Consider the following 25,678-nt stretch of genomic DNA (forward strand, 5'->3'; position numbering starts at 1 on the left):
ACATTTTAGCGCACGCGCACGTGTACGTCTACGCACACACAGCCGGTGTGGCCTGGCCTTAAATGGAACAGACGACTTTGTTTTGTTTTGAATCATATGATTTGATTTTAAAACGAAACAAATTCAATTCTTTATTCTAATACCTACCATTAGGTAAATTTAACCTGCCAATTTTTCTTGTATAAGGACGCTAGAGGATAAATCACTAGCATTTTTGTGTAAATCTTTCTCCCCACAGAGGTACACAACTCAGCCACACCAAGCAAATAGGTACCTATTTCATTAGCCCATTCCTAATGGTTAACGTTCATACTGGTTCATACCGACCACCGTTTTACAGACATGGTATTATGTAGGTACCTAGCTACTAATGTGAAACTTAGCTTGTTTACATTAAGAATAATTTACGTTTTGTGGGTAGTTAACGAATCACTTACCTACATCTGAACGTCTAAATTCGGCAAGCATCTACCTCATGTGTGCATTGTTTTGTTGTCACGTCATTGTGTTTACGGACGTTACGAATCCAAAATTATAAACGAAAGTGAATCAGCTCATGTCAAAGCGCACAAAGTGCGCGTCCGAGCGTGGATCCTGGCCCTGATTCCCATCGGTGACGATTGTTCGTCACGGGCCAACCAATTAAAGTGTTTACTAGTGTTAAAGTTAACTGTGGGATCTAGAGGTTTAAGACATACTGGTTAACCTCAGACGATCGCTCGGCTATGGTCAGTCGGTGGAATAATTGCTAGTCCCATAGTCCTCCTGCCTCTGGTGTCAGTGTATGCGAGCCTGGGCTCTGTCACCGTAGCCTCGGCATTCCGCGAAACCATTAGTAAATAAGAAAGTGAGATAACAGAAGACGTGGATGGATGAATATCAGGTTGGGTATCTTGCATGCGTTGTGCAAAAACTATTTTAATTAGTATGCTGTTTATGAATATACCTAGTTGTTTTTATAGGCGGTGGAGTCTGAAATTGTTTAGAGTAATTTGAATTAGGTAACTGTTTAATATATTTTCTCACATTTCCCTAAGCTTTTAACCTAGAATCCGGGTTAGTATAAAATACAAATTTAAAACTCTTGAACTTTGTATTTGAATAGAGACTAAAACTTAAAATTGGTACCTACTTACCTATATAAAAATCAAACTTTCCTCGGCATTAATACTCGTTAGTTAGATGTGTAAAAAAAAGTAAACTGCAATTAGAGAATCGCTCCGTAAAACAAAGTAATCGTGGCAAATAGTAATTTGTCGTTCATTACTTCAAATAATTGAGTGAGTAGATAGTTAAGACAGCTGTCGAAGCCAGATGAAACCGTGATAGCGGCCACCAATCAATCGGACGTACGTCCCGCCTAGACTTTCGCGGGAATTAATGTATTATCCATTTTATTAAGCGTCAGCGCAAGAAGCGTGAAACAATTTTCTTTTTTCACATTATTCGCTGGCCGGCGGTTAGTCCGCGGAGAGTGTGTGAGCGTTGCGGTCGCCTGAGTCGTTCCAGTGTTTACAAATCTGTCTGATAGCAGTGATAGCATCTTCGCGATCTGGGAGTGCCGCGCGGTGATGGGAGCGGGCCCAGTCGGCTCCTGACCTCACACGGAAATGCATGTCCTGGAGATTGGCGCTGACCAAGTAATGTTCCAAAGTCAAGTGTTGTGTTTTTAGGGATGAGATAGTGGAATAGCAGTGAAATTTATATTTATCCTGCTTGTGTGTTATTTTGTATGTTTTCGATAACATAATTTGTTACTTAATTAAAAGTGTAGAATGCATGTAGTACTTAATATTTGTTGATGAAAAACATTTAATGTGTCAGATTTTCCCACCATGTTGCACACATTAGCATTAGCACTTTATTACTTTATCTTAAGTCTGGGTCTCTGAATATCCAGAAAGGAAAATGGGGGCCGTCCCCTTTCCACTTATAATCGTACCTTAGCAAATATTAGGTACTTATTGCGAATTATGTGTGTAATGCAGGTAGGAAGTTAAATGGTCTTGTTTGTAAACAATCATTTTGTTTAGCGAAGGTACCCATATAAACTGCAGACTCAGGCTCTCTCAAACATGTCGCGCGAGTGACTAAAAACACGTGAGTTAAAACATAAAATAAGATTTTGTTTAATTTACGAATACCACGCTAGATGGCGTCGTTCACACTAGCAAAGATTCCGAATTGCGCTATTAAATTTTTTCTTAAGTACCCCAGATCTATAGCCAATAAACAGCACCCTAGACGGCGCCGTTCTGTATTGTAAAAATCCTTTTCTCTTAATATTGGCCCCATGTTTCTGTAATTTTCTCCTCCTGTGTCTAATAAGTTGAGCAAATATATATGGGCATTTGTTCAGTTACAGTAGGTAGTCTAGTAAACTAAACTATAGTTAACCGCTCCCAAATCCATTGTGAAGATAGCCAAGCTAGCCACAATAACATATTCTTCCGTTACGAAGGTTCTGATACATTGAATTGATCCAAGGGGCGCTCCCAACGGCATTGGACGCACCCTTTCTTAATACATTAGCCCAGCGGTCAGCAACAAGCGGCCCGCGAGCCTCTCTGGCTATTTTGTATGTAATATTGACAAAGGACAATGTCTGATAAAGTCACACATATTAACAAAGTGCGGCCCGCGTCAACTCCGGTAACTACTATTTGGCCCTTGGCTGCTAAAAGGTTGCCGACCGCTGCATTAGCCTAACTACTCGTATTGTGCAGGTGTACCCACCCTATAATATATCCTAAAAGACTGAATAGTGTGTATATGGAAAATGTAACAATTAATAGGTACCCTACTCACTTAGATTATTATGTTAATAGGTCAGGAACACTTGAGTTTGCCTGCTTCCTACTTTAAGATGTTTTTTACCGTCCCTGTTTTGTTTTGCTAATATTTTTCTCGTTTTACACGGCGCTAAAACACCGCCTGAAATACACTAATTTTATTTAAGCCGTCTACAATACGCCTGTTTAGTTCTCCTACATGCAATACCTACAGTCGACGTCAAAAATATCTTTACATGTAAATTTATGTTTGTACATCGAGTCAAAATGAAAAACCGAACCTGAAAGAATTATTACCTCCCGTGGGTAGAGTTAGACTAATAAAAGTCTGCAACGATTTTGATAGCACACGCAGTGCAAGTGTTATTTATTCGTCATAATTGCATAGAAGTTTGACGTTTAAAATAACACTTGCACTGATAATACTATCAAAATCGTTGCAGACTTTTCTTGGTCTGACTCTAGTTACTATCTAAACTACACTCAAGAGCAATTAAATTTTTGTAAGATATTTTGCATCCTAAGTGACTTTTTTTCATTGCCCTTGGGTGTTGATTTCTATTTATAAGAAGTTCTAAAAGCTAATGTTTGTGGCGACAGGATGAGGATGGCGGGAGCACCCGCGTGGCGGAGGCGGCGTTCCGGACCGTGCCGCGCGACCACACCGCCTTCATCATCTGGAGGGTCGCGGTAAGTATTCTACAAGTAGGTAGGTATACACCTACACCTAGTTCTAACAGTTGTTTACGACAGGATGAGGATGGCAATGGCGGGAGCATACCTAGCTACTGTTGGGTTTATGTATGGCATAAGTATAATATGCAATATTTGCTATAAATACTTTCACAGTGTATATCAATCGTCTAATCTAAGAACACTCATTATAGTTAAAAGCACTCCTAAGGAACATTGACCGTTGATTGTCTTATACCTGACACCGTAAGATTGTGCACCCGTTAGTTTATAATCTAACGTAGGTTAGATTAGGTTAGTTTGTAATCTAACTGTCGTCATTTTATTATTTAACTAGCGAGATTATAAGCTGACGAGTGTTTACAATTTTACGGTGACATACCTAATTTAGACTTACTGTCATATGACTTGATATGACGATATCCTCAGAATTAAACTCGTACTTTAGGTACATTAATTCAAGTCTAATGTCGTGCCCCATGCGGGCTCATTACTGTTTTCTAAATAATAACATTTTCTCTAACAATAATGTGGCCAGATAAGTCCCCTGACCTATCACGCACGCCTAATGTATCACTCGTCATTCACGCCACGAGGGTAATTTGAGATACGACTACCTTTTATCTAGTACCGCCCACATGCATTAGATGGCGGTTTCGTAAAAGTCAAAGGTATGGCACCGTAGGTATCATTATTTTACTATTAGTTACTTTTTATACAACTATGATAGTAATACGTAGGTTAATTGTATGTGCCCTACGTCTTGCTGTGTGTTAGTCTTAAAGCTTTGCGCTTAAAGCTTAACAGAACCTTAAAGGATCATGAAAACTTGCTACGCTAACAACTTACAAAATAGTCTATTTCCGCGTACCGATGTGGCTACCTAACGGCATACGTAAAGAGAAAATGTAGGTATACCTACCTATAGAAATCCAAACTCAATTATCAGCTCAATATAGCTTGAAGTTTTTTTTTCATTTTCACCGCGCCAAGAAATTTTGCAATTCACAGTTGCAAAAAAATTAGGTCCAGCGGCTGCAGTGGCTGTAGACGTTTCCGATCGAATTGCCCGAGTGCCGTTACTGCGCCCAGCGGAAACGGTCCATTAAAACAATAAGAGGGTTCTCGCTCAAAAACTGTAATTATTTATTTATTTTATTTATTTAAGGTTTACCAACAGATATCACACACATACATACACACAGACAGACAAATATATAGATATAGAGAGATTATCTTCAAATTCGGTCACTTTAATAGTGTAAAAAGGTAAGTACGGTAAGTAGGTAACTCCAAAATCTTAATTACTTACCAAAAAATAACAATAGTGTGAATGTCAACACATTTAGGTTATCGCTCTTTTCTTGGGATATTTTTTCGTGAGAATTACTTAGTTACTTTATGAACAAACACATTATTTGACGAGACACCGTAACCGCGGAGTCGTGCGAAAGGTCAGCGGAAGGAAAGGCGTTATTTTGGATACCATCAACATACCACAGAGTGTTTCTGTACTTATCTGCTCAGAAAATTGAAACAAATTGAACGCTTTAATTTTTGAATGGGCAGGGAGCATTCATAATCTTTGTAAACTTTCAAATAAAATAACAATAGGTAGTTCTAAAGAAAGAGTCAAAGATACCTAGCTAAATATGTTTTTTTAATAGACTAAATAGAGAGTTTGATAATAAGTTATGTGCCTAATATCATGAACATGATCATTGGCATCGTTAACTTTTATTACACTGCATTTTCTTCAGAAGCACGACCCAATATCGGTAAGAAGATCACTGGCCGTAGAACGATTATTTGGCGCTATCACGACCCTGGCACAATAGAGAATCGGTCGTGACACTCGTGACTTTATTAATATAATCTTCATTTCTCTTGCGCAAGATGTAAATTGGCATATATTAGTACCTTTTGTGTGAGCAAGTCGTTAAGTCTAGTGGTGTAAGCCTGTGCGAGTCACAAGTTACAAATCAAAATCATGTAGGCACATGATTTGGGTGTTACGATAAAAATCAGTTTGAAATAACGACTTGACAATTGTGATAGAAGCTATATGTTATCTTACTGCGGAATTTAATGCAATTAGTGTCATTTCGAGCGGCGACTTCCTGACGTGAAATACATAGAGTTGCAAGAGAAAGTGTACAGTTAGTCGAGTGCAGCATAAATTGCAGCGAGATGCATGCTAACTAGCGGGCAACTGCAACACGCTCGGTGGACGCGCGCAATGCGCTTATTGCCACTTGTTAATATGTGGATAATCTAAATCGCATCATGGGAAACATTATTTACTTACTTAGTTAGAGCAGTTATTCTAATGGCCCGATGTTTACGGTCTAAGTATGGAAACCGGAACTCATAATGAATTCTAATAATTAGTATTTTAGTTTCTTCGACAAATACTTATACTAGGCTAGCTTCAAAATCAGTTTGTTTCTATTGTACCTAAAAAAGACTGGAATCTAAAACACCGACACAATTCATTATTTATTACCTACAGTGTTCATTAATAGTATTTTATACAATCGTGATATAATAGAGAGCTTTTCAGTCGAGTACCGTGTTTAGACAACGAAGCTTGCTGAGTTGTCTAAGTAAGGTACGAGATTGAAAAGCTTGATTATATCACTATTGTATACAATACTTTTTCTACGCGTCAACAAAAATAATACTTTAAACTAGTAGAATCATACAAACAAACCAAACCAAAAGCTAAGATACGCGATTTACGCGAACAGCCGCGATACCTTCATACTGGTACGCGCCCCGGCCGGCTCGGCCCGGTGGTCAACGACACCTTCTCGTAACTCATGAGGCCCTGGTACTTGCTCCGCGCTAAATTCAATTTTTAGACAGTTGTTTTCTCGATTTCGGCCACCGTAGCCTATGGAGACTAACAAGCAACGCTAAGTGGTTTTCGTAGTCTATGGATGTTGCTATATTAAGGGTGTCACATGCGCGTTTCTGACTTATGAAGCAATTGTTTCTACTATACAACCTAAAATGAATAGGTAATTATTTTGAGCTATGGTTTTGTTTCGTCCTCTTGATCGCGGCGAGCTGTGATTGGTCAATTTCATTATAGTTGACTAAACTGTATCGATATGAATATTATAGTTGAGTTGGGAGCCCATACATTAAAAATACCCAATTGCAGTTTGGTATAAGAAATCTTAATTCAAGAATTACAGTCGACGAGTAGAAAAACTATTTATTTGCATATACTCGTACCTTAGTTGCATTCTGTAACTTGAAACTTGGCTAAACACGTTAATAATAGTAGTTTTCACACCACCTATTCGGAAAAGAGCTTTTTCTTCCCTGCTAGGAGGGATCAAAGTGGCACTTTTCCTCCCTGCTAGGAGGGATCAAAGTAACACTTTTCTGTTCTAGCACACTATATTTAATGGTTGTCTATTGTTTGTCCGAAAATTATATAAAATAATACTCATATGCCCGAATTTTATTTGCCCGAATTTCATTTGCCCGAATTGTTTGTTTACCATAAAAATGATGTGACATACTCTTTGTTTACCCGATTATTAGATTCCAGAACGTACGATTGCCATACGTGTTGTTGTCCATATTATTAATTGTAATAATACTATGTAATAGAATATTTAACCTCACCTAACCCACTTTTCCAATAGTATTTATTTTCTGTAAGGGTCGCAGTTCAAACCTAACCTAACCCATTTTTCTAGTTTTTTTTTTATTTATTTATTGTTATATAAAAACATATACAAAAACAGTACCAAAAATTTCGCCAAACTGTACAACAGTTTGTTGGCGGTTGTACAACAGTTTGTTGGCGGCAAGTAGTAGTAGCATTTGGTTTCTGTAAGGGTCGCAATTCAAACCTAACCCATTTTTCTGATAGCATTTCTTTTCTGTAAGGGTCGCAGTTCAAACCTAACCTAACCTACTTTTCTAGTAGCATTTATTTTCTGTATGGGTCGCAGTTCAAACCTAACCTAACCCACTTTTCCAGTAGCATTTCTTTTCTGTAAGGGTCGCAGTTCAAACCTAACCTAACCCACTTTTCCAGTAGCATTACTTTTCTGTAAGGGTCGTAGTTCAAACCTAACCTAACCCATTTTTCTAGTAGCATTTGGTTTCTGTAAAAAAAAATATATTATGGCTAGTGATAATTATGGCTTACAATGATGATGACAAATGATATTATTGAAATTGATTTTATGGGAAACAAAGTTTCTGGCACGTGACTAATATAGTAAACAATAAGTATTGCATATGTAATTATGGGAAACAATATAATGGCTGTTGACTATTATGGCAAATGAAATTATGGCAAATAAAATTCAGGCAAGTGGGTGTATTTTTTTGCACATTTTTTTTTAGCTTAAATAATCTGTTTAAGCCACAGATTGTGTCAACACTAAGATTTTTTTAATCGTGTCCTAGAACAGAAAAGTACAACTTTGATCCCTCCTAGCAGGGAAGAAAAGTGCCACTTTGATCCCTCCTAGCGGGGAAGAAAAAGCCCTTTTTCGAATAGGTGATGTGAAAACTATATATCCATCCATATCCACCAACCGGGTATGCCATTGCATGGTCGTTTATTGCTACCTCATAAAAAAATACGTAGGTATAACGAATTTTTCTTCCCCTCTAAAAGATACCTAATTGTAATACAAAGCCCTCAAACAGTTTACAACAATCACGGAAAACTTTGAAAATTTCTACAAAAGCTGCGAGCGAAATACCCTCAATTTAGGAAATTTTCCAAAACAAATATTCTACATACTTATTTAACAGAATAACCCGGGGTTTAACTACAACAATGAAGAACCTTCCCTGAAATTTATTGCATCATAATGCTTTAAGCTAGCGACAAATTGCTAAAACTCAGAATACAAATAGATAGGTACTCCAATTTAACAATTTTATAGTCATTAGTACAAAAGTCTTCTTCAGCAACTGTTACTTGTTGAGTCATCGTAGTGAGAATATTCGTCTAAAGAATACTGATACCTTTTTATGATAGAGTTAAGTTTCATGCAAATATAGCGTCTACGGCTGTGCCGTAAGAGCAAGTGAAGCGTGCCGCGTTATCGCAGCATCGCGCAATGTATAGTCACGCACAATTGCCTAATATGGAACTTATTACGTTGTAGTAAGGTTTACAAATGGTCAGTTATTTAAATGTACGTGGATAGTACAGCTCGCTGGCCGCCGTGTTCGCCGACCGCGACCAAAAAAGCAAGAACTGTCTGGACTGAAATCATGGTTATTTTGCTTTATTTATTGTATCAACTTTTATTTTGATAGCATAGTTTATAAAATAGTATAAAATAATAATAAAGTCATACCTAATAATACCTAGTAATGAAAGACAAACTATGGGCAGTAAACTAGTAAAATAATATCCTATTAAATAGGTACCTACAGTAGAAAGCATTTAAGAAGCTTTAAGTATTTAGCATTTTCATTGAACTGAAATTCAGCATAAATGAATATCTTATTTTTGAACAATATTCAGTGGCATTTTTTTACAAACTAGGTGGGTAGATAGAAGCACAGGACTTTCAGAAACTAGATAAAAAACACCATTTATTTAAAAACGCGCATATATACGTGGTTCTGCATTCTGCAACATCAAAACAGCTTGTCAAGCATGCATAGTTAAATTAGTTAGCTAGATAGGCGCTTGCAGACTAAATAAACAAAACAAGTCATCAATTATTTATAATCACGAGCTATGAGATAAACTGTCGAAAGTGCATGGATAAAAAATGAGTTTTCGTGAAAACTCGCGACACGCGCGTGACTACGTGATTGCAGCGAACGTATGCACGAATGCATTCGCCGCGTCCATAGCCCACGGGCATTATATTTTCTCTGCACTGTAATCAACTCAAATCACCGCCTCAGCTTTTAATCTAAATTGCATTTGGAGAAAACAGAGGCAATTAGAATATCTTATTATGAAATGCTTTCGTACTCACGAAGTTAATTAGGCTGTGGTAACGTTGTGAAGGAGTTAAATTAAGTTGAATTTGGCTTATAATCGAACGAGCGAGCGAAGCGAGCGAAGTTCTTACATTCAACTTTGAACACGCGGCTGGCTAGCGGCACGTCCCGGCATTTCGATGTTTTTAAGCTGAACTGTCAGAAGATTGTTTGATACTCAATAACTAAAGTAAATTTGTTCTAATTTAAATGAAATTGGGTAAACATGTAGTCGAGGGCATTATATTTTAGTCCTTAAATTATGAGCAGGCTCGATCAAGAGGTTATTGAGCTAGAAGAGCTTAGAAGCCAAAAAGTTGTTTGTGAGGGGGCTTGCTATTCTGGTCATTTTATTTGCAAGAAAGTATGGTCGAGGGTGGTATCAAATGAAAGTGCTCGGCTTACACTTTTATAATATCGTTTTTAAATGTACCATTTTGAAATAATTAGCAAGATAAAAATAAACATAATATAGGTATTTGACATTTGACAGGAAATATTTCGGCTTACCACAGATACAGTTTATTTTAATCTATATGGTGACTTAAATCTTAAATCAGTTAAGGGCTCCACAGACTTTGCAATAAATCCACGCGATTTTTGATCCAATGCCGCCTATAGTGCGACATAAAATAGTAGAAATTAAATAAAATGGAATTCAAAAATGTCCATACAAAATAGTTGCCATGTGTAAGCATTTTACGTCAAAAATGTGACAGTTACGTAGAAAGTGGCGCCCTCATTTATTAACCGACTTCCAAATCTCAAAAGGAGGAGGTTATTAATTCGATTGTGTGTTTTTAGGGTTCCGTACCTCAAAAGGAAAAAACGGAACCCTTATAGGATCACTCGTGCGTTTGTCTGTCTGTCTATCTGTCCGTCTGTCACAGCCCATTTTCTCCAAAAGTACTGAATGCATTAAGTTAAAATTTTGTACACATATGTAAATTCGTGACCCAAAGACGAATATCTTACGTAAACAAATGAATTTTAATAATGGAGGCCACTTTTGGGGGGTAAATGAGTAAATTAAAAAATGTGTTTTTAACTATATCGTGTTAAATGAAAGAGCTCATTTTAAGAATGTCAAATATATATTTTTTGTAATTTTAAAATAAATAGATTAGAAGTTATTTAAGAAAATAGCCAAAAAATTACCACCCTCCCCCTTTATCACCGAAACTACTGACTGGGTCTAAAATTTTGAATAAAATATAGGTACAAAATAGTTCTTTACCTATAGATGACAGGAAAACCTATTAGAAATGTGCAGTCAAGCGTGAGTCGGACTAATTACTTGATCTGACCCCTATGGGTTTTTTAAAGGAAATTCACTCGCGTTTCACATATAAAAAACACATTGTTAAAAACTGGGTAATGTACGGAACCCTTGGAACGCGAGTCCAACTCGCACTTGACCGGTTTTTTTAAATGTTTGTTACTCCATATCTCCGTCATTACTGGACCGATTTTGAAAATTCTTTTTTTGATTGTATGTATATACATACAGATTGGACCCGTTTTTATCAAAACCCAGTTCTGATGATGGGATCCATGAGGAATCGAGAGAACTCCTCAAATCTTAAAGGTATACATATAGTGATATATTTGTTTTTATCAGCAAATCAAGCACATACATTCAAAAAAGTGACATTTGATGAAGTAGAGCTGCTGATGATGATCAGAACGGAACTCTTCAACGACACATAGTTCACGTTTGGCGATTTGTCTTCTTCGTTATGTTTGTTAAGCAAGTTAAGTTTTTAAGCCACATTTTTCTCAAGCTCGTGTTCTGATGATGGGATCCATGAGGAATCGAGGGAACCCCTCAAATCTTAAAGGCATGCGTATAGAGATTTTTGTATTTTCATCAGAAAATCAAGCATTTTCATTAAAAACTGTCGCATTTGATGAAGTGGAACTGCTGATGATGATCAGACCCGAAACTCTTCAACGACGTATAGTGCACGTTTGGCGATTTTGACGGAGCTGGCCCTGGACCCAGACCTGGACCTGGATCCGGGCTCTTATCATGACCTGAACCCGGACCTGGACCTGGACTTGGACCTGGACCAAGACCTAGACCTGGACCTCGACTTGGACCTTATCCTGGACCCGGAACTGGACCCGGACCCGGAATCGGACCCGGACTCAGACCCGGACTCGGACCTTGACCCAGAAAACCACTGATACCTAAACTAAACAAACCACTATGATTACCTACCATAAAATGTAGGTACTTATAAAGTAAAATGATGCCAAACTTACTAGCCCCTCCCGCTCAAACCCCCGTACACCGCACCGCACGCGCCGTTAAGTGGGTTAGGTTAGGTTTGAACTGCGATCCTCACAGAACCGAACAAAAGTGGGTTAGGTTAGGTTAGAACTGCGAGCCTTACAGAAACGAAATGCTACTAGAAAAGTGGGTTTGGTTAGGTTCGAGCTGCAATCCTCACAGAACCGAACTGCTATCACAGAAGTGGGTTCGTTAGGCTAAAACTGCGACCCTTACAGAAACGAAATGCTACCTACTAGAAAAGTGGGTGGTTTTACCTCCTTAGAAGTCGGTTTATTTTTCTTAAAAATTATTTTCTATTATTTTATGTCGCACTATACGAGTAAGTAGGTGCAACAAAATCGCTCTATATAATTTTTGTCAAACCGCGAGTTCTCAGTTCGGGGCGAACTACTAGTGGTATACATAACTTTGACTTAACCTGACTTAACGCTTTCTATAAGATAAAAGATAAGACATACCCCGACCGATTTGTATTTTCAATTTGATTTCCTATTCCTTTATTAGTAAATAAAGTTAAATCGTTTAAGTATATTAGGTAGGTAACTATAATCATTTTCCCAACGATTGTCGATAGAAAAACGAAGGTATAATAATTCTAAGTACTAGGGTGGTTCAAAAAACATTTTTTTAATACAGTTGCTCAAAAAGTGCTACTTTACGTAGCTGTTTAGCGTTCGCAAAGTTGTTTTTTGCGAACTAGTGCTTTTTACTTTTCCTGCTTTTTTAAATATAATTCTGACCGTAACCGATAGGTCCACGCCAAAGAGTTTGGATGTTCAAAAACTTTATATAATTTTTATTTTGCCATTAAACATTTATTACGTACAGTAAATATTTATTAGTTATTATATAAATAAAACGTTATATAACACGATGTTTCACTAAAAAACTTTTTTATTATTTGGCTGAATGGAACTATAGTTGGTCAAGCAAATCTTGTCAGTAAAAAAAGGCGCGAAATTCAAATTTTCTATGGGACGATATCCCTTCGCGCCTACATTTTTCAAATTTGCCGCCTTTTTCTACTGACAAGATCTGCTTGACCAAGTATATCATTGCAACGTTGGATGCCGTTAACAGAAAAAAATAAAAAGTAAAACCGGCGCCCGCCATTTTCACTTAAAATTTAGTTGTATCCAAATAATTAACTTAAATTGCAACTGTAAGAGTGTTTTGTATGAAATGAGTTAATGTGATTAATTTTTGCAATGTAAATCAACTCTGAACGTAGTTTATAGTGCTGTATAATATAGAATATCATTAAAGTTCAAGGGAAAATTCGTAACTGTAAGTGTAATACTCATATAACCAATATTTGTTTTATTTAGATTTTTTCGCAAACGTCGTTCAATGTACGTGTGGAAGTGTTATTATTTACTTGTCCCGTGTCTTTTATTCGCCTACGGCTCATAAAAGACATCTCGGGACTCGTAAATAATAACACACTTTCCACACTTGCATTGAAATGTACTATTTTTTATTTTCCGACGGGGCACCCCCTTATTTTGTTACACTTATTATGCTGATAAAATACATCAAGTTTCGTAATTTTATCTCAACTACAAGGGGGTGCTCAACCACTTTGAAATTTTTGTATGTTGTATGAAAACCAAACAAAACAATTATTTATTATTCAGAATTTTATTTAAGTATCTGTTTTCACATTATTTACACATATGATTTATAAGTTTTGAAGTAGAAAAACTTTTTTATTTCTAAATTTTATAATTTTTCAAAAGTAAGATTTTTAGAATTTAACCTAAAAAAATCATAAAAAATAGAAATAAAAATGGTTTTTTACATAATAACTTTTAAATCACACTTTCAAATAATGTGAAAACTACTACTACTTACATAAAAATCTAAAAAATAATAACGTGATTTTTATGGATTTCATACAACTTAGAAAAATTTCAAAGTGTTTGAGCACCCCCTTGTAGTTGAGAAAAGATTACAAAACTTGGCATATTTAGTCAACATAACAAGTGTAACAAAATGAGAGGGTGCCGCTTCTTCTAGCTAGAGTATGAATTCGCTGGTTCGATTCCAGCCTGGGGCACTAGAGGCCTTGGTCACTTTTTCTTAGTATATGATATTTATTTCAGTTTATAATTTATATAGTAGTGTTTCTATTTAATAAAAACAAATTGAAATATTTTTCTGAAATAAATTAATTTGTTCAAATACTTTAGTATTGATGGCAGCGCCATCTCTCTCGCTAACTCAGTATCACATGAGTGATCTAGTTAGAAGGTCCGAACCATACTGTTCTACCTTAGAGATGGCCAGGGGGCGCCATAAGCCTTCAGTAAGAAGTGCATATACTTGGAAAATTTGACCTATGCCGCTGTGGCCCGGTGGCCGAGTGGCTTAGGCACCTGCCGCGATAGCAGAGGACGCTGGTTCGATTCCAGCCTGGGGCACTAGAGGCCTTGGTCACTTTTTCTTAGTACTTATATGACATTTATTTCAGTTTATAGAGTATGAATTTTTCCCATACAAACGTGAACCACCCTAATAAGTACCTACCACTATACCTCTAATCGACCTGAATATAGAGTTAGCGCCACTTGCACCATCCCACTAACCCGGAGTTAACCGGTAAAACCTAGAGTTACCATGGTTACCACGACAATTTGACACTATGGGTTAACCATTGACATATTATATATGGGTTGTTTTAACGGTTTAACGGATTAGCCCCGGATGGCCCGGATTAGTGAGAAGGTGCAAGGGCCGCTAAAGGGGCCCACAGATTACCAGTTCGCCGGACGATATCAGCCTGTCAGTTAATCGCAAAAGGTGACATTTCCGAACAACGACAGGCACCCATAAAGAGACGATTTTTAACTTTTTGGGGTTCCGTACCCAAAGGGTAAAAACGGGACCCTATTACTAAGACTCCGCTGTCCATCCGTCCGTCCGCTGTCCGTCCGTCCGTCCGTCCGCTGTCCGTCCGTTCGTCCGTCCGTCCGTCCGTCCGTCCGTCCGTCCGTCTGTCACCAGGCTGTATCTCGTGATCTGTGATAGCTAGACAGCTGAAATTTTCACAGATGATGTATTTCTGTTGCCGCTATAACAACAAATACTAAAAACAGAATAAAATAAAAAAATTAGTGGGGCTCCCATACAACAAACGTGATTTTTGACCGAAGTTAAGCAACGTCGGGCGGGGTCAGTACTTGGATGGGTGACCGTTTTTATAGATACGGAACCCTTGAGCGTGTGCGAGTCCGACTCGCACTTGGCCGGTTTTTTTTCTGTTCGTAGTTAATTAAGACTCTGGTATTGTCGGTAAAATCTTTGCTGTTAATCAATTCATGTGGTGCAAGGTGTTGCAAATCATATACTTATATGTATGCGTGGAAATAATAATATCGTAAATGTTAGCAATGTCATATGATTGGTAATGTCACTAGGCTTAATAAACATTGGCAAATTGTGCCCTTCGTCGTGTGCATCACCAGCGACTTTAATCACCGGTACGGACAACTGATCATTTGTAGGCTATTGCCGCATTTCACTTTCAATGGTCAATCTACTCGTACTTGAATTACCTACTCGATGCATACCAGTGTAATTATTACGCCAGTGTATCAAGCAAATGTCAAGTTTCAATATAATTTCCATACCGAAAACCTAAAGTAGTTATAAGAATGTATTTATTTATTATTAATATCACAAGAACGGTTATAGTACTTATACCAATTACACTTGCTACTACTTATACACATCATATCATCATTAAAAATTATACAACTATAACAATAAAATCTCACATTACAAGTTTTCCATTCATCATCTTTTTTATCACACGTTCATTCACTCTCACAATAAGCGAGGCACCTGGACATTAGTTTACGCCACTTATCCATGAAAATATCCACTTGTGGATTCGTGCGCAGGGCTGCGCAGGAGCCCGTTGAGTGAGTTGATCATGTCGCACAGCGGCGAGTTGCGACGCGCAGTATATAAATAATTGATTGATCGATGGACTACCAATCGAGATTTTCAGTTCCATTTACGTCGCCAATTTTAATTGGCTTAGTATAAATTCGAAGAGATTTAAATTTTTGTTGAATAAAGGCGGTCGATTTGCAAAATTCCTGTTTTGTTTATTTTGTGAATTATTCACTCAAACGTTTTGATTGTGTACATTATCTAAGTAGGTACATTTGCTTCTCATGCAGGAATCGGGCACGGAAATGCTTCCGAGGAACCACTACGGTACCTTCTACGATGGGGAAGCCTATTTAGTGTACTCCTCGTCCATGCCTGGCCAGCCAGCAGGCCCGGATGTTATTGTAAGTATTACTGGGGGCCGAATTTTGAATTTCGACCGCTCGATTTCGTGTATTTCGTTCAATAATATCTCCAGTACCCGGCATTTAAATTCTACTCTAATAGAATTGAAAACGAGTGGTCAATACCACTCGATTCCCAATTTCTATCGCTCGTATTTCAAATATTTGCATTTCGCTGTTTTCCACCGATTTTCGAGTGACGAAATCGAACGCTCAAAATTCAAAAATCGGCCCCCAACTATTGTCGCAACTTGTGAATCGTTCGTTAATCTTTAGTGGTCAAAGATATCTACGGACATAATGAGGTGTGCGTTGAAGCGAGTGCTCGTTTTGCAGGAGAAAAGTCTCCTGTAAAGCGAGCTGTATAAAGAGCTCACCTTGTTCTCACCAATAGACATAATCGAAGCGTGTAGCATGCTGTGCTTTAAGTCTCTGAATGACCCTATTAAATATTTACAGCGCAAAGAAGTTAAAGAGAACGGCAACGCGGAATGCGCCGAACGCCACATCCACGCATGGGCTGGCGAGCGTTGCGGTGCCCTAGCGGCCTTGGCGCTCCGCCGAGGGACTCAGCTAGCTTCCTACCTGGCCGTGCCCACTGTCATACACCGAGAGGCCGCCACCAGGGAGTCCCCCAGGCTATTGTCGTACTTCCGCGATGGGATCAGGTTTGTTAAATATTATTATAATTCCAACAGCGTTACTTCGTTGACTTTAAATGTGTGAGCTGGAGAATTCTGGCAGTCCGCCGCGCGATCCAGCTGGCGGCTTAGGTACAACACAAAGGAGTCCCCCAGGCTATTGTCGTACTTCTGCGATGGAATTTGGAAGGTTTGTGGAAAAAATTTACAACAGCGCCTTCCTCTGTTTTAGGTTCCGAACCCAAAGGGTAAAAACGGGACCCTATTACTAAGACTCCATCTGTCCGTCTGTCCTTCCGTCTGCCTGTCTGTCACCAGGCTGTACCTATCTCATGAACCGTGATAGCTAGACAGTTGAAATTTTTTTATTGTCTTGTTAAGTCAGCCGGCAAACAGCGTATGACCTACTTTTAGCCTGTCAGTACAGGTCTATTCCGGCCGGTATTGATTATCCCTATATGTAAAAAAAGGAAAATCAATCAATGGTTGTTCCAGAATCCTGCGAAGCGGCTGTAACCTAAACGGCGGGGCGCGTCTTTACCGAGTGCGCGGCCGCCGCCCCGTGCTCGTCCAACTGGACCCGGTGTCGTGGTCACAGCTAGCCGCTGATGGAGTCTTCGTGCTCGACACCACCTCGCTACTAGTGCTGTGGCTCGGCCGCGCGGCTAACTTGATCGAGAAGATGTTCGGTGCTAAGGTATACACGACATCATCCACTATACTACCTACCAACTTCAACTTCGGATGTGCAACTGGAACTTTTTCTGTAGATCGCATACCGCATGGCCCGGGGCGCCGACAAGGGCATGACAGCTCGTCGCATCGCCATCGCGCACGACGGCTACGAGCAGACGCTCCCGCCCGCCGACTGCGCGCTGCTGGATGCGCTGCTAGAGCTGCGCGCGCGCTCCGTGCGGCCCGCCACACCGCCTGCGGATCCGCCGCGCCCTGCGAGGCTGTATCGTGCTACGCAGCCGCCGCGCGTCGCGCCCATCACCGCTCCGTCGCAGCGGCCGGCGGCGAGGCTTGAGGAGGTCAAGCGGGCGCCACTGTTTAGGAAGGATTTGGCTGATGACGTAAGTTTCTTTCGATCTTTTCGAGTAACAAGACTACCATCCATGATCGCCCTTACTGACCAGAAATTACTTTATAGACTGGTGCACTTCCCCAACACACACTTCCTTTGTGCAATATAATATATATGACCTTAGTAAAATTTAATTTGATTGTCATGTCAAGTGGTGATGAAACCTCTTATGTTCCAGGGAGTTTACATCGTGGACGCCGGTAGCCGTGGCGTCTGGGCCTGGGTGGGCCCGTCAGCGGGAGCCTCCGCGAGCCGCGGGGCCCTCGCCGCGGCCCGAGGCCTCGCTCGCGCTCGACGCCACGTAGGCCCCGTGTCTGTCACTGCTGCAGGTTCGTCTTTCAATTGTTTATTTATAAACAAAAACGAGCTCGTGTATGAGGATGCCCGGAAAAAACAAGCAGGTTTTCTTTTTTTACGATCAGGCGCGCGTGTTGAGAGATTTTTGAACTTCAGTTGATCTCTGAGCGGTGGTACTACCTACTTAACTCCTCAACTGCGATGTGGACAATAGTGTTCGTAAAACTTTTAGCCCATACCAATAATGAACTTCCTTATTATTCAGGCCGCGAACCGTTGGAATTCGCTGCGTTGTTCCACGATTGGCGCTGGTGCGATAAACGCCGCGACAATCGCGTGCGAGTCGCTCGTTCTGCTACAACACGGCTGGATGCCGTCAGTCTGGCGTCCAATGCATGGCTTGCAGCCGAGGTAAGAGACGAAACATGTTAAACATCGTACATGCAATTGTAGTGTGAGTATTTGAGTAAGTGTTTCCGTACGTATGTGTCATGTATCCAAACCTTATCCAATCAAATTAGGCAACGTGTATAATAAACATCATTGCGACTCTGTGCCAGGAACCTAAATGATGGATTTCAGAAGTGAATCTTCTTGGATGAAGATTTTAATCATATATATACGTCCTTGTACATTCAGGCACAGCTTCCGGACGACGGGTCGGGTGCATTGCGTGTATGGCGCGTGCAAAATGGGCTCATAGAGGTGGAGCGCCCGCAGGCTGCCGTGTTCTACGACCGGGACTGCTACGTCGTGTTGTACACCTACCACGCGCCCACTGGGGACCAGTCCATACTCTACTACTGGATGGTGAGACATTAGTCGGGTGTAGGTATTTGGACAACTGGGGCACTTGCACCAATTACTGGAAGTAGAAGTGAAGGGCATCTCGTTGTCGTCTTTTATGTAGTGTCTAGCTTGAGCTGTACCCCTAGGGGTACCATGCGCTATACATACATACTATTTTCCGGTGTATGCCACAGCCGCCACAGGATGGTGAGGCATAAAAATGCAAGAACAGAAAAATCTATTACTAAAATGTTATGTCTTTCAGGGTGGCTCTTCGCCAAATGATCTGAGGAATTTGGGTGCTAAAGAAGCTAAAGACCTCTACAATAAGTTGGGGCGTTTTCCCGTCCAGGTACCAGTATTCTCACCTCTATAGACATTTAGTATTAAGTGTTTATTAAATATTGAGTATTTTTTTACAAATTAATGCAATATTGCTTTCAGGCGTGGGTTTATCAAGGCAAGGAACCGGCGCACTTCTTGCAAATTTTCAAAGGACGTATGATCACTTATGTCGGCAGCGCTTCAGACTACGATCGTAAGTATACTTGCTTATATAATTCCTGTCAATCTCTCTCTCTCTCTCTCTCTCTCTTTGTGGGTCCACTTGGTTTTGCAGTTCCTGTGATTTGTCTCCATCGGTCTCGATCTACTGTAGTCTACTGTGATCCCTGTACTCCCTGTCAATATGTACAAAATAAAAAATAATCCTATTACTTCTAATCATTAGGTAAATTATAAATGCATTACGGGCACACAACACAAATGATGTCACACACCACAGCTGACATATAATTCCATGCACGTGTATTTCTGCAGAGAGCCAAGCCGTGCCTCATACAATATCTGGCGTGGTGGTCTTTAAGGAAACTACATTATCCGCTTGATGACAAATTCAGCAGACATATATGAAGAAATAGCTCACCAGTTATGTTTTATTAATTTCCCAGCTATGGGCCGTCGAGTGGTAGCACCATCCCGCGCGCTCATCCTCGTATCAGGGCAGTACGCGCGCGAGGCGCGCGGCGTGGAGGTGCGGCGCGGCGCGCGCGGGCGCGGCGCGTGCTGCGTGCTGCGCGAGGGCGCGCGCGTGTGGGTGTGGTGCGCCGCGCACGCCACCGGCGACGAACGCGAGGTCGCCAAGAACATGGCCGCGGCTGAACACACCCTCGTCATGCAAGGTACCGCGGCGGAGACCAGCTTTCGGAGGAACAAATACACATAATATATATTATCTATTGCATGCCTAAATAAAATAAAACAGTACTTGACTTAGATCAAAAGTAGAGGCTGATAAAGCGATCTCATCCAGTCACCCTTTAACTATATGTGACATACTATAGTACCTATATATATCCGTTAAATACTCACCGACAGCCCCTCGTCAATGTGTCATACCTATGGAGAACACCAAGAAGTATATGGAAAAATTTGCTCTTGCGATGCTGATTTTTTACCTTCTCTGGAGCTGTTTCTACGGCTGCTAATAAAAACACTGAGGATCCCGCCAAACCCCTTATCATCCTTCACAAATGGCGTGGGGTTATTTTACCGACCACACGACGAATAAGTTTATCTGAACCTGCAAACTCCTTGGCTCCACCTGCCTCTTTTATTGACTTATCTTCTCTCCTCTCCAGCCTGCACCATTGAACAGTATTATGTGCAAAATAAAGTTATAATTTCAGGCAAAGAGAAGCCGGACTTCTGGGCGGCCATCGGAGACCGCCGCGACCTGTTGGTGGCCTCGCCGCTGAAGGAGATGGAACGCCCGCTGCCGCCGCGCCTGTTCTACGTGTCTTTGGGTGCTCCTGGGCAGTATTCTTGTAAGTTTCATGTGTGTATAAATTATTGCACAATTCAAAGTGGCATGCTCTGATTAGGAAATACTCAGTAGGTACAACTTACGGTTGGGGCAGTAGCAGATATTACGCGATAATTTTACTCAGCGGCTGTTGTTCGTCAGGTTTTTAGTACCTTATTTCAATTATAATTTCCTGCATTTTCAGTTGAAGAGATCATCTCGTTCAGCCAGTACGACCTGGCGCCAGAAACGGCGGCCTTGCTGGACGCGCACACGAGCGTGTTCGTGTGGCTCGGCGCGCACTGCTGCCAGCGCGCCAAGGATGACGCGCGCGCGCTCGCGAGGGCCTATCTCGCGCAAGGTATTCTTCAATAGTACATTATTGTCGAGGCTCGGAAGTAGCTACTTGCAGGCTGAGGATTCGTTTTAAACGGACGACCTTGGGAGTCCGTTTAATTGAATCCGAAGCCAGCAAGTAGCCTTCCAGCCGAGTCATATATAGTGCTTTTCTCAAAAATGGTGCAAGAAATATAAATATCATAGAAATATTTTACAAAAGAAACGTTCTTACGTATATATTTTCACAGAAAAAAGTAGAAAAATTGAAAAAATTAGCTTTGCCGCCTTTTTATTTTTTTAATAAAAAAATAGAAGTGTATTTTTCTGCCGAAAATACGCCAACCTATTTGAGACAGCTAAATAGTCGCGGTACTAATCATCTGTTTGGCTGTTTAATGGGCCTGTGCCTTCATTTGATATGGCCATTTCAACTTTTAAAAAGTTTGGAACTCGACAAATAATGGAATTTGTATGCAACATTGCAGTCCCAAAATCGAGACTGCAATGTTTTTAACTTTTTAATTTTTGACTGACCATAAACTACGCGCTTCGCAACCTATTTTTTAAACGGCAAAGTCGACTTTGCCGTCCATTTTTGAGAAAATATACTAATTACATGTAGTACCTACCTACTTACATACAACATCCAAAAACATTTCAGTACTGACTAGTTAGTACCTTTCCGATCGTTGTATCGCGTTAGTGGCGGCGAGCGCTTGATCCACTCGGCTGTCAGTTTTTTTGTTGTATACCCATTTGTTCCCGCCGGGCATAGATGGGAATTGGTGTATTCATATAAATCATTCCTATCTGTCCCCGCTTCATTTCTGGCGGCGGTCACGTGGGGCGAGGACAAATCGGAATAAACCGTTTTTTGGTAAGATTTCAGAACGGGTGGGCTGCCGGTATGCAAGCAAATGTAAATTTACTGATATTTGAATTATTTAACGCATGTTGAATTTGAAAAATATCGAATATGTGTGTTTTATTCGCAGATCCGGCCGCGCGCGACCCTGAGACGCCGGTGATCGTGCTGAGCCAAGGCCGGGAGCCGCCGCACTACACGGGCTTCTTCCCGCACTGGAAACACTCCATGTGGAAAGTAAATGCAAATTACCTTCGTACTACTAAATATCAGTGTCACTTAGGGCCAGTTGCATTGGCCACAAAACGGACTGATCAGCGGCAAAGTATGAAATTTCACATACATTAAAAAATTGCGGAAATGTTTACAAAATAGTTACAAACGGTTTAGTGTAACCTTTGGTTGACCTCATTTTTTATATAAAAATATATTTATTATATTTATTTATTATATATTTTTTTATTTTATATAAAAAATGAGTTTATGGTGAAATGACAAAACACGTCCCCATTCTTTATTCATGTTCTCCAACATATAACAAAACAAGTAATTAATTATCAATTTTTTTGAACATGTCTCTTCTCAGAAATTAGAAGGTTTGGTCAATTTTCAGTACTTTGAAGGCCATTTTCTCCTAACAGGTTGAGTTTGGGCAGCTAAAAAAAAATACGTGTCCGTTATTTTAGACTACTCTATAACATATATCAAAATAAATCAAATCGGAGTCGGACAGTTGGGTACCCTTCCTTGTTAGAACGAGCTAGCGATCAAGACCTTGGGCCTTATCAATGACTCAACAACTACGAGAGATTCGTTACTTCGCAAGAAACCAAATTGGCTTTATTCATTTCTTTGCCAGGGCCATAAAACATTCAGCGCCATCATCAGCGCCCTTGAAGGCAAGGCGATCGTGAAGAATGGCAACAGCGCGCTGCAGAGCGGCAACAGCGCCAATCGCTTCGACCAGCACGAGAAGTATCCACTGGCGGTGCTGCGCGGGCCCAAGGACCATCTGCCTTCAGACGTCGACCCGCTGGCTAAAGAGGTACGTCCAAGATATTTCTAGTGAATGCTCTAAACAAGGCTTGGTGTGGCAACACCGCGGTACAGAGCGGCAACAACGTCTCCTTGTCTACTGGTGGTAGGCGGTACTGGTGTTCCTATAATATTTGAATGCCTCCTTCGATTTATCTTAGCGACCTGACGTGATGGCAATGACACTGTGAAGTGATATGTGACGTCCCACGGTCAAAGGTACCTTATGGCGGGTATGGAGTTATGCATACCCCAGTAATCTACAATAAATAAGCTATCGATAACACAAAAGATCAACCTTCTAGGTTGCGTAGTTACAGAGATATGATTTTTTGAAAATAATGTTGTGAAATGAGCAACTTTACGATAGAGAAGTTTTAACTTTAGCCGCCTAAAAAACTATGTTCCTGAAGTAAGTTACATAGTTGACTACAAATAATAATGCCTTATATATCTGAGATTAAAAAAATATTGCGACTTGTTCTGTAATGCAAATAGAAACTTTTGATATCGACTGATTTATGTGTATACTAACCAATCTCTTGAAAATAAAGTTTTATTTCATTTTCACGATTGATTGCAATGAGCTCTCAAGATTTAAATTTTATCTATTAGAAAACGACACTGACAGACAGTTTAAGCAAAAAACAATACCGATTTAGAGGTGAAAATGTATTTTCTGACTTTTTCATATAAAATCACAAAATTGAATATTTTTACTTTTAATGTGACACACAATCAATTTTTCTGAGCACATATGAAAGAAATTCTGTCATTCAAATGAAATAAATCCTAAAACCCCAACTAAATACTATATTTAACCCCTTATGCCACTTTAAACTTACATAACAATAACAGTATTTGCTCCATACATTTACGAAAAGGTACCTTATGGAAATAAATCTAATAATACATCACTACAAAATATCAATCATATTATAGTTTATCTTTTATGAATAGAAAATATTAATTTACATTAAACTGCCCCCAATTTAATTAGTTCTTCGTCATAATAATCTTAAAAAAGACCAATAATTTGTATGTAATGAAAAGGTACCTTGTGGTCAAGTTACATGATGAGGCATGATGATGATGGAACAGTTAGGATAAACTAATAATATTTTGGGGTTAAGATGGTATAAATCGTCTATTTCTTATCAATAATATATTTCGGTTGCTATTGAAGATAAGCGGCATTGAGGTTCAATGACCTCAGATATTCCATAAGGTAATGCGTCGGGTATTGGCATTTTTCAGCAAACCAATGGCTGATTTACTGCATGCGACCAAACCAAATGAAGATTATTCTAGTTAAGAAAGACTTGACGAGAGTAACTTTGGTATAATAGCAGTCTACTTGGATTTGTGATGTCGGTCTATGTACGGTTATAATATTTGCGAGGCGCCCCAACCAGAACTGAAATTATCAAATTAGTTTTGCAGAATGCTAATACAGTTCTCTACCAAACTTCTTTTCCCGTATTGACTAGTTTTTTTGGGAATTTTCAATCTTTTTTCCATAAGGTACCTTTTCTACTAAACTCTGAGACGACATTACTAGGCTTATAACTAACTTATAACAAAAATAAAAACAGGTAAACAAACGTTACGCATTAAGGTTTCAGATCACACAATAAAAAAAAATTGAGCATTTTTTCACCTCTTTACAAAACATTTAATATCTCCGAAACTAGAAACCCTCATAAGGTACCTTTTCCCGTGGAACGTCACATATACTCTTAAAACAAAAAGCACTGTCCATTTCCGAGAAGTCGAAAGACAGTTCCATGAGAATGTGGAAATGACTCAGCAAATCAATTAATAAATTCAGTTATGTATGTGGCCAAACTCAACTCCTTGAGCTCAAGTATTCTAAACTTTTTCCACTTTGCTGATCATCTAAGGAGCATTCCACGGACTGTCCCGAACAAACGCATTTTATTTCTCCTGTGTTGCGACTTTTTTTTCGGCATTTAAATCAGGCGATTATTTTTCTGTGCATATTTTTGTCCATTTGTCATATAAAAGGAAACTCTTATACCTGCAGATCTTCAGAAAACCGTTTTTACGGGACAAACGGTAGACAATTTCATGGAATGCTCCTAAACTTGAACATTTTCCAGCTTTACCTGACGCACGACGACTTCGTGTCCGCGTTCCACATGCCGTACAGCGAGTTCCGCGCCCTACCCGGCTGGAAGCAGAAGGACCTCAAGAAGTCTGTGGGCCTATTCTGAGTGCACGGTTCTGTTCCCACTGATTCTAGTATCAATTCCGTTGTAGCACTAGAAATAATTCTTATTGAACATACAAGTATTATTCATTAGATACGGCATTCTGGCCTGACAAAATCAATAGTAGTTCCAAAATAGCTTTTACAAAACCATGGACACCTGAAGTTATGGTATAGTATATCTTTAGTAAGTTCGCTGTCAATATAAATCAAACTATTCCTTGCCTTCAGATTATTGGATATTGGGATGACGATATTGAACGTGACGTTGAAAAGCCAAGCCTTATCATGTATTCGAGAAAATTTATATCGCGTTCAACCTATCAACGGAGCTGATAATATATAATGAATGGGAGCAGGCGGCTTAGCACGGGCGCGTTTTTATCCCTTGTCACCATGCCTGTCACGTTCTAACAAGTACGTAAGTGCGAAAGGGACGCGCATAGTGATAGACGATAAAAATGGAACCGTGCTGCGCCCACAGATCCACACACGCATCCCATCCCATATCAGTA

At 39.8% G+C, this 25,678-nt stretch overlaps 1 protein-coding gene across 3 annotated transcripts; it reads left to right on the forward strand.

Moving 5' to 3' along the window:
- Nucleotides 1-455: 455 nt before the first annotated feature.
- Nucleotides 456-25,514, forward strand: LOC134790488 (villin-like protein quail). Of its 3 annotated transcripts, none has more exons than XM_063761298.1 (17): nt 456-883; nt 3,393-3,482; nt 15,960-16,073; nt 16,533-16,741; nt 17,210-17,411; nt 17,485-17,790; nt 17,980-18,130; nt 18,364-18,509; nt 18,738-18,908; nt 19,153-19,239; nt 19,332-19,425; nt 19,838-20,068; nt 20,564-20,713; nt 20,897-21,052; nt 22,026-22,132; nt 22,755-22,940; nt 25,054-25,514. In XM_063761298.1, the coding sequence occupies exons 1-17, from the start codon at nt 869-871 to the stop codon at nt 25,165-25,167; spliced, it is 2,529 nt and encodes an 842-aa protein (XP_063617368.1). In that variant the 5' UTR covers nt 456-868; the 3' UTR covers nt 25,168-25,514. The 3 variants fall into 3 exon arrangements, with proteins under 3 accessions (XP_063617368.1, XP_063617366.1, XP_063617367.1); XM_063761296.1 differs by lacking the exon at nt 456-883 and adding an exon at nt 1,199-1,640; XM_063761297.1 differs by lacking the exon at nt 456-883 and adding an exon at nt 1,199-1,640 and having other exon boundaries at nt 20,576-20,713.
- Nucleotides 25,515-25,678: the final 164 nt, after the last annotated feature.

Source organism: Cydia splendana, chromosome 5, assembly GCF_910591565.1.
Source record: "Cydia splendana chromosome 5, ilCydSple1.2, whole genome shotgun sequence".
In the NCBI taxonomy this organism is placed as follows: Eukaryota; Metazoa; Arthropoda; class Insecta; order Lepidoptera; family Tortricidae; genus Cydia; species Cydia splendana.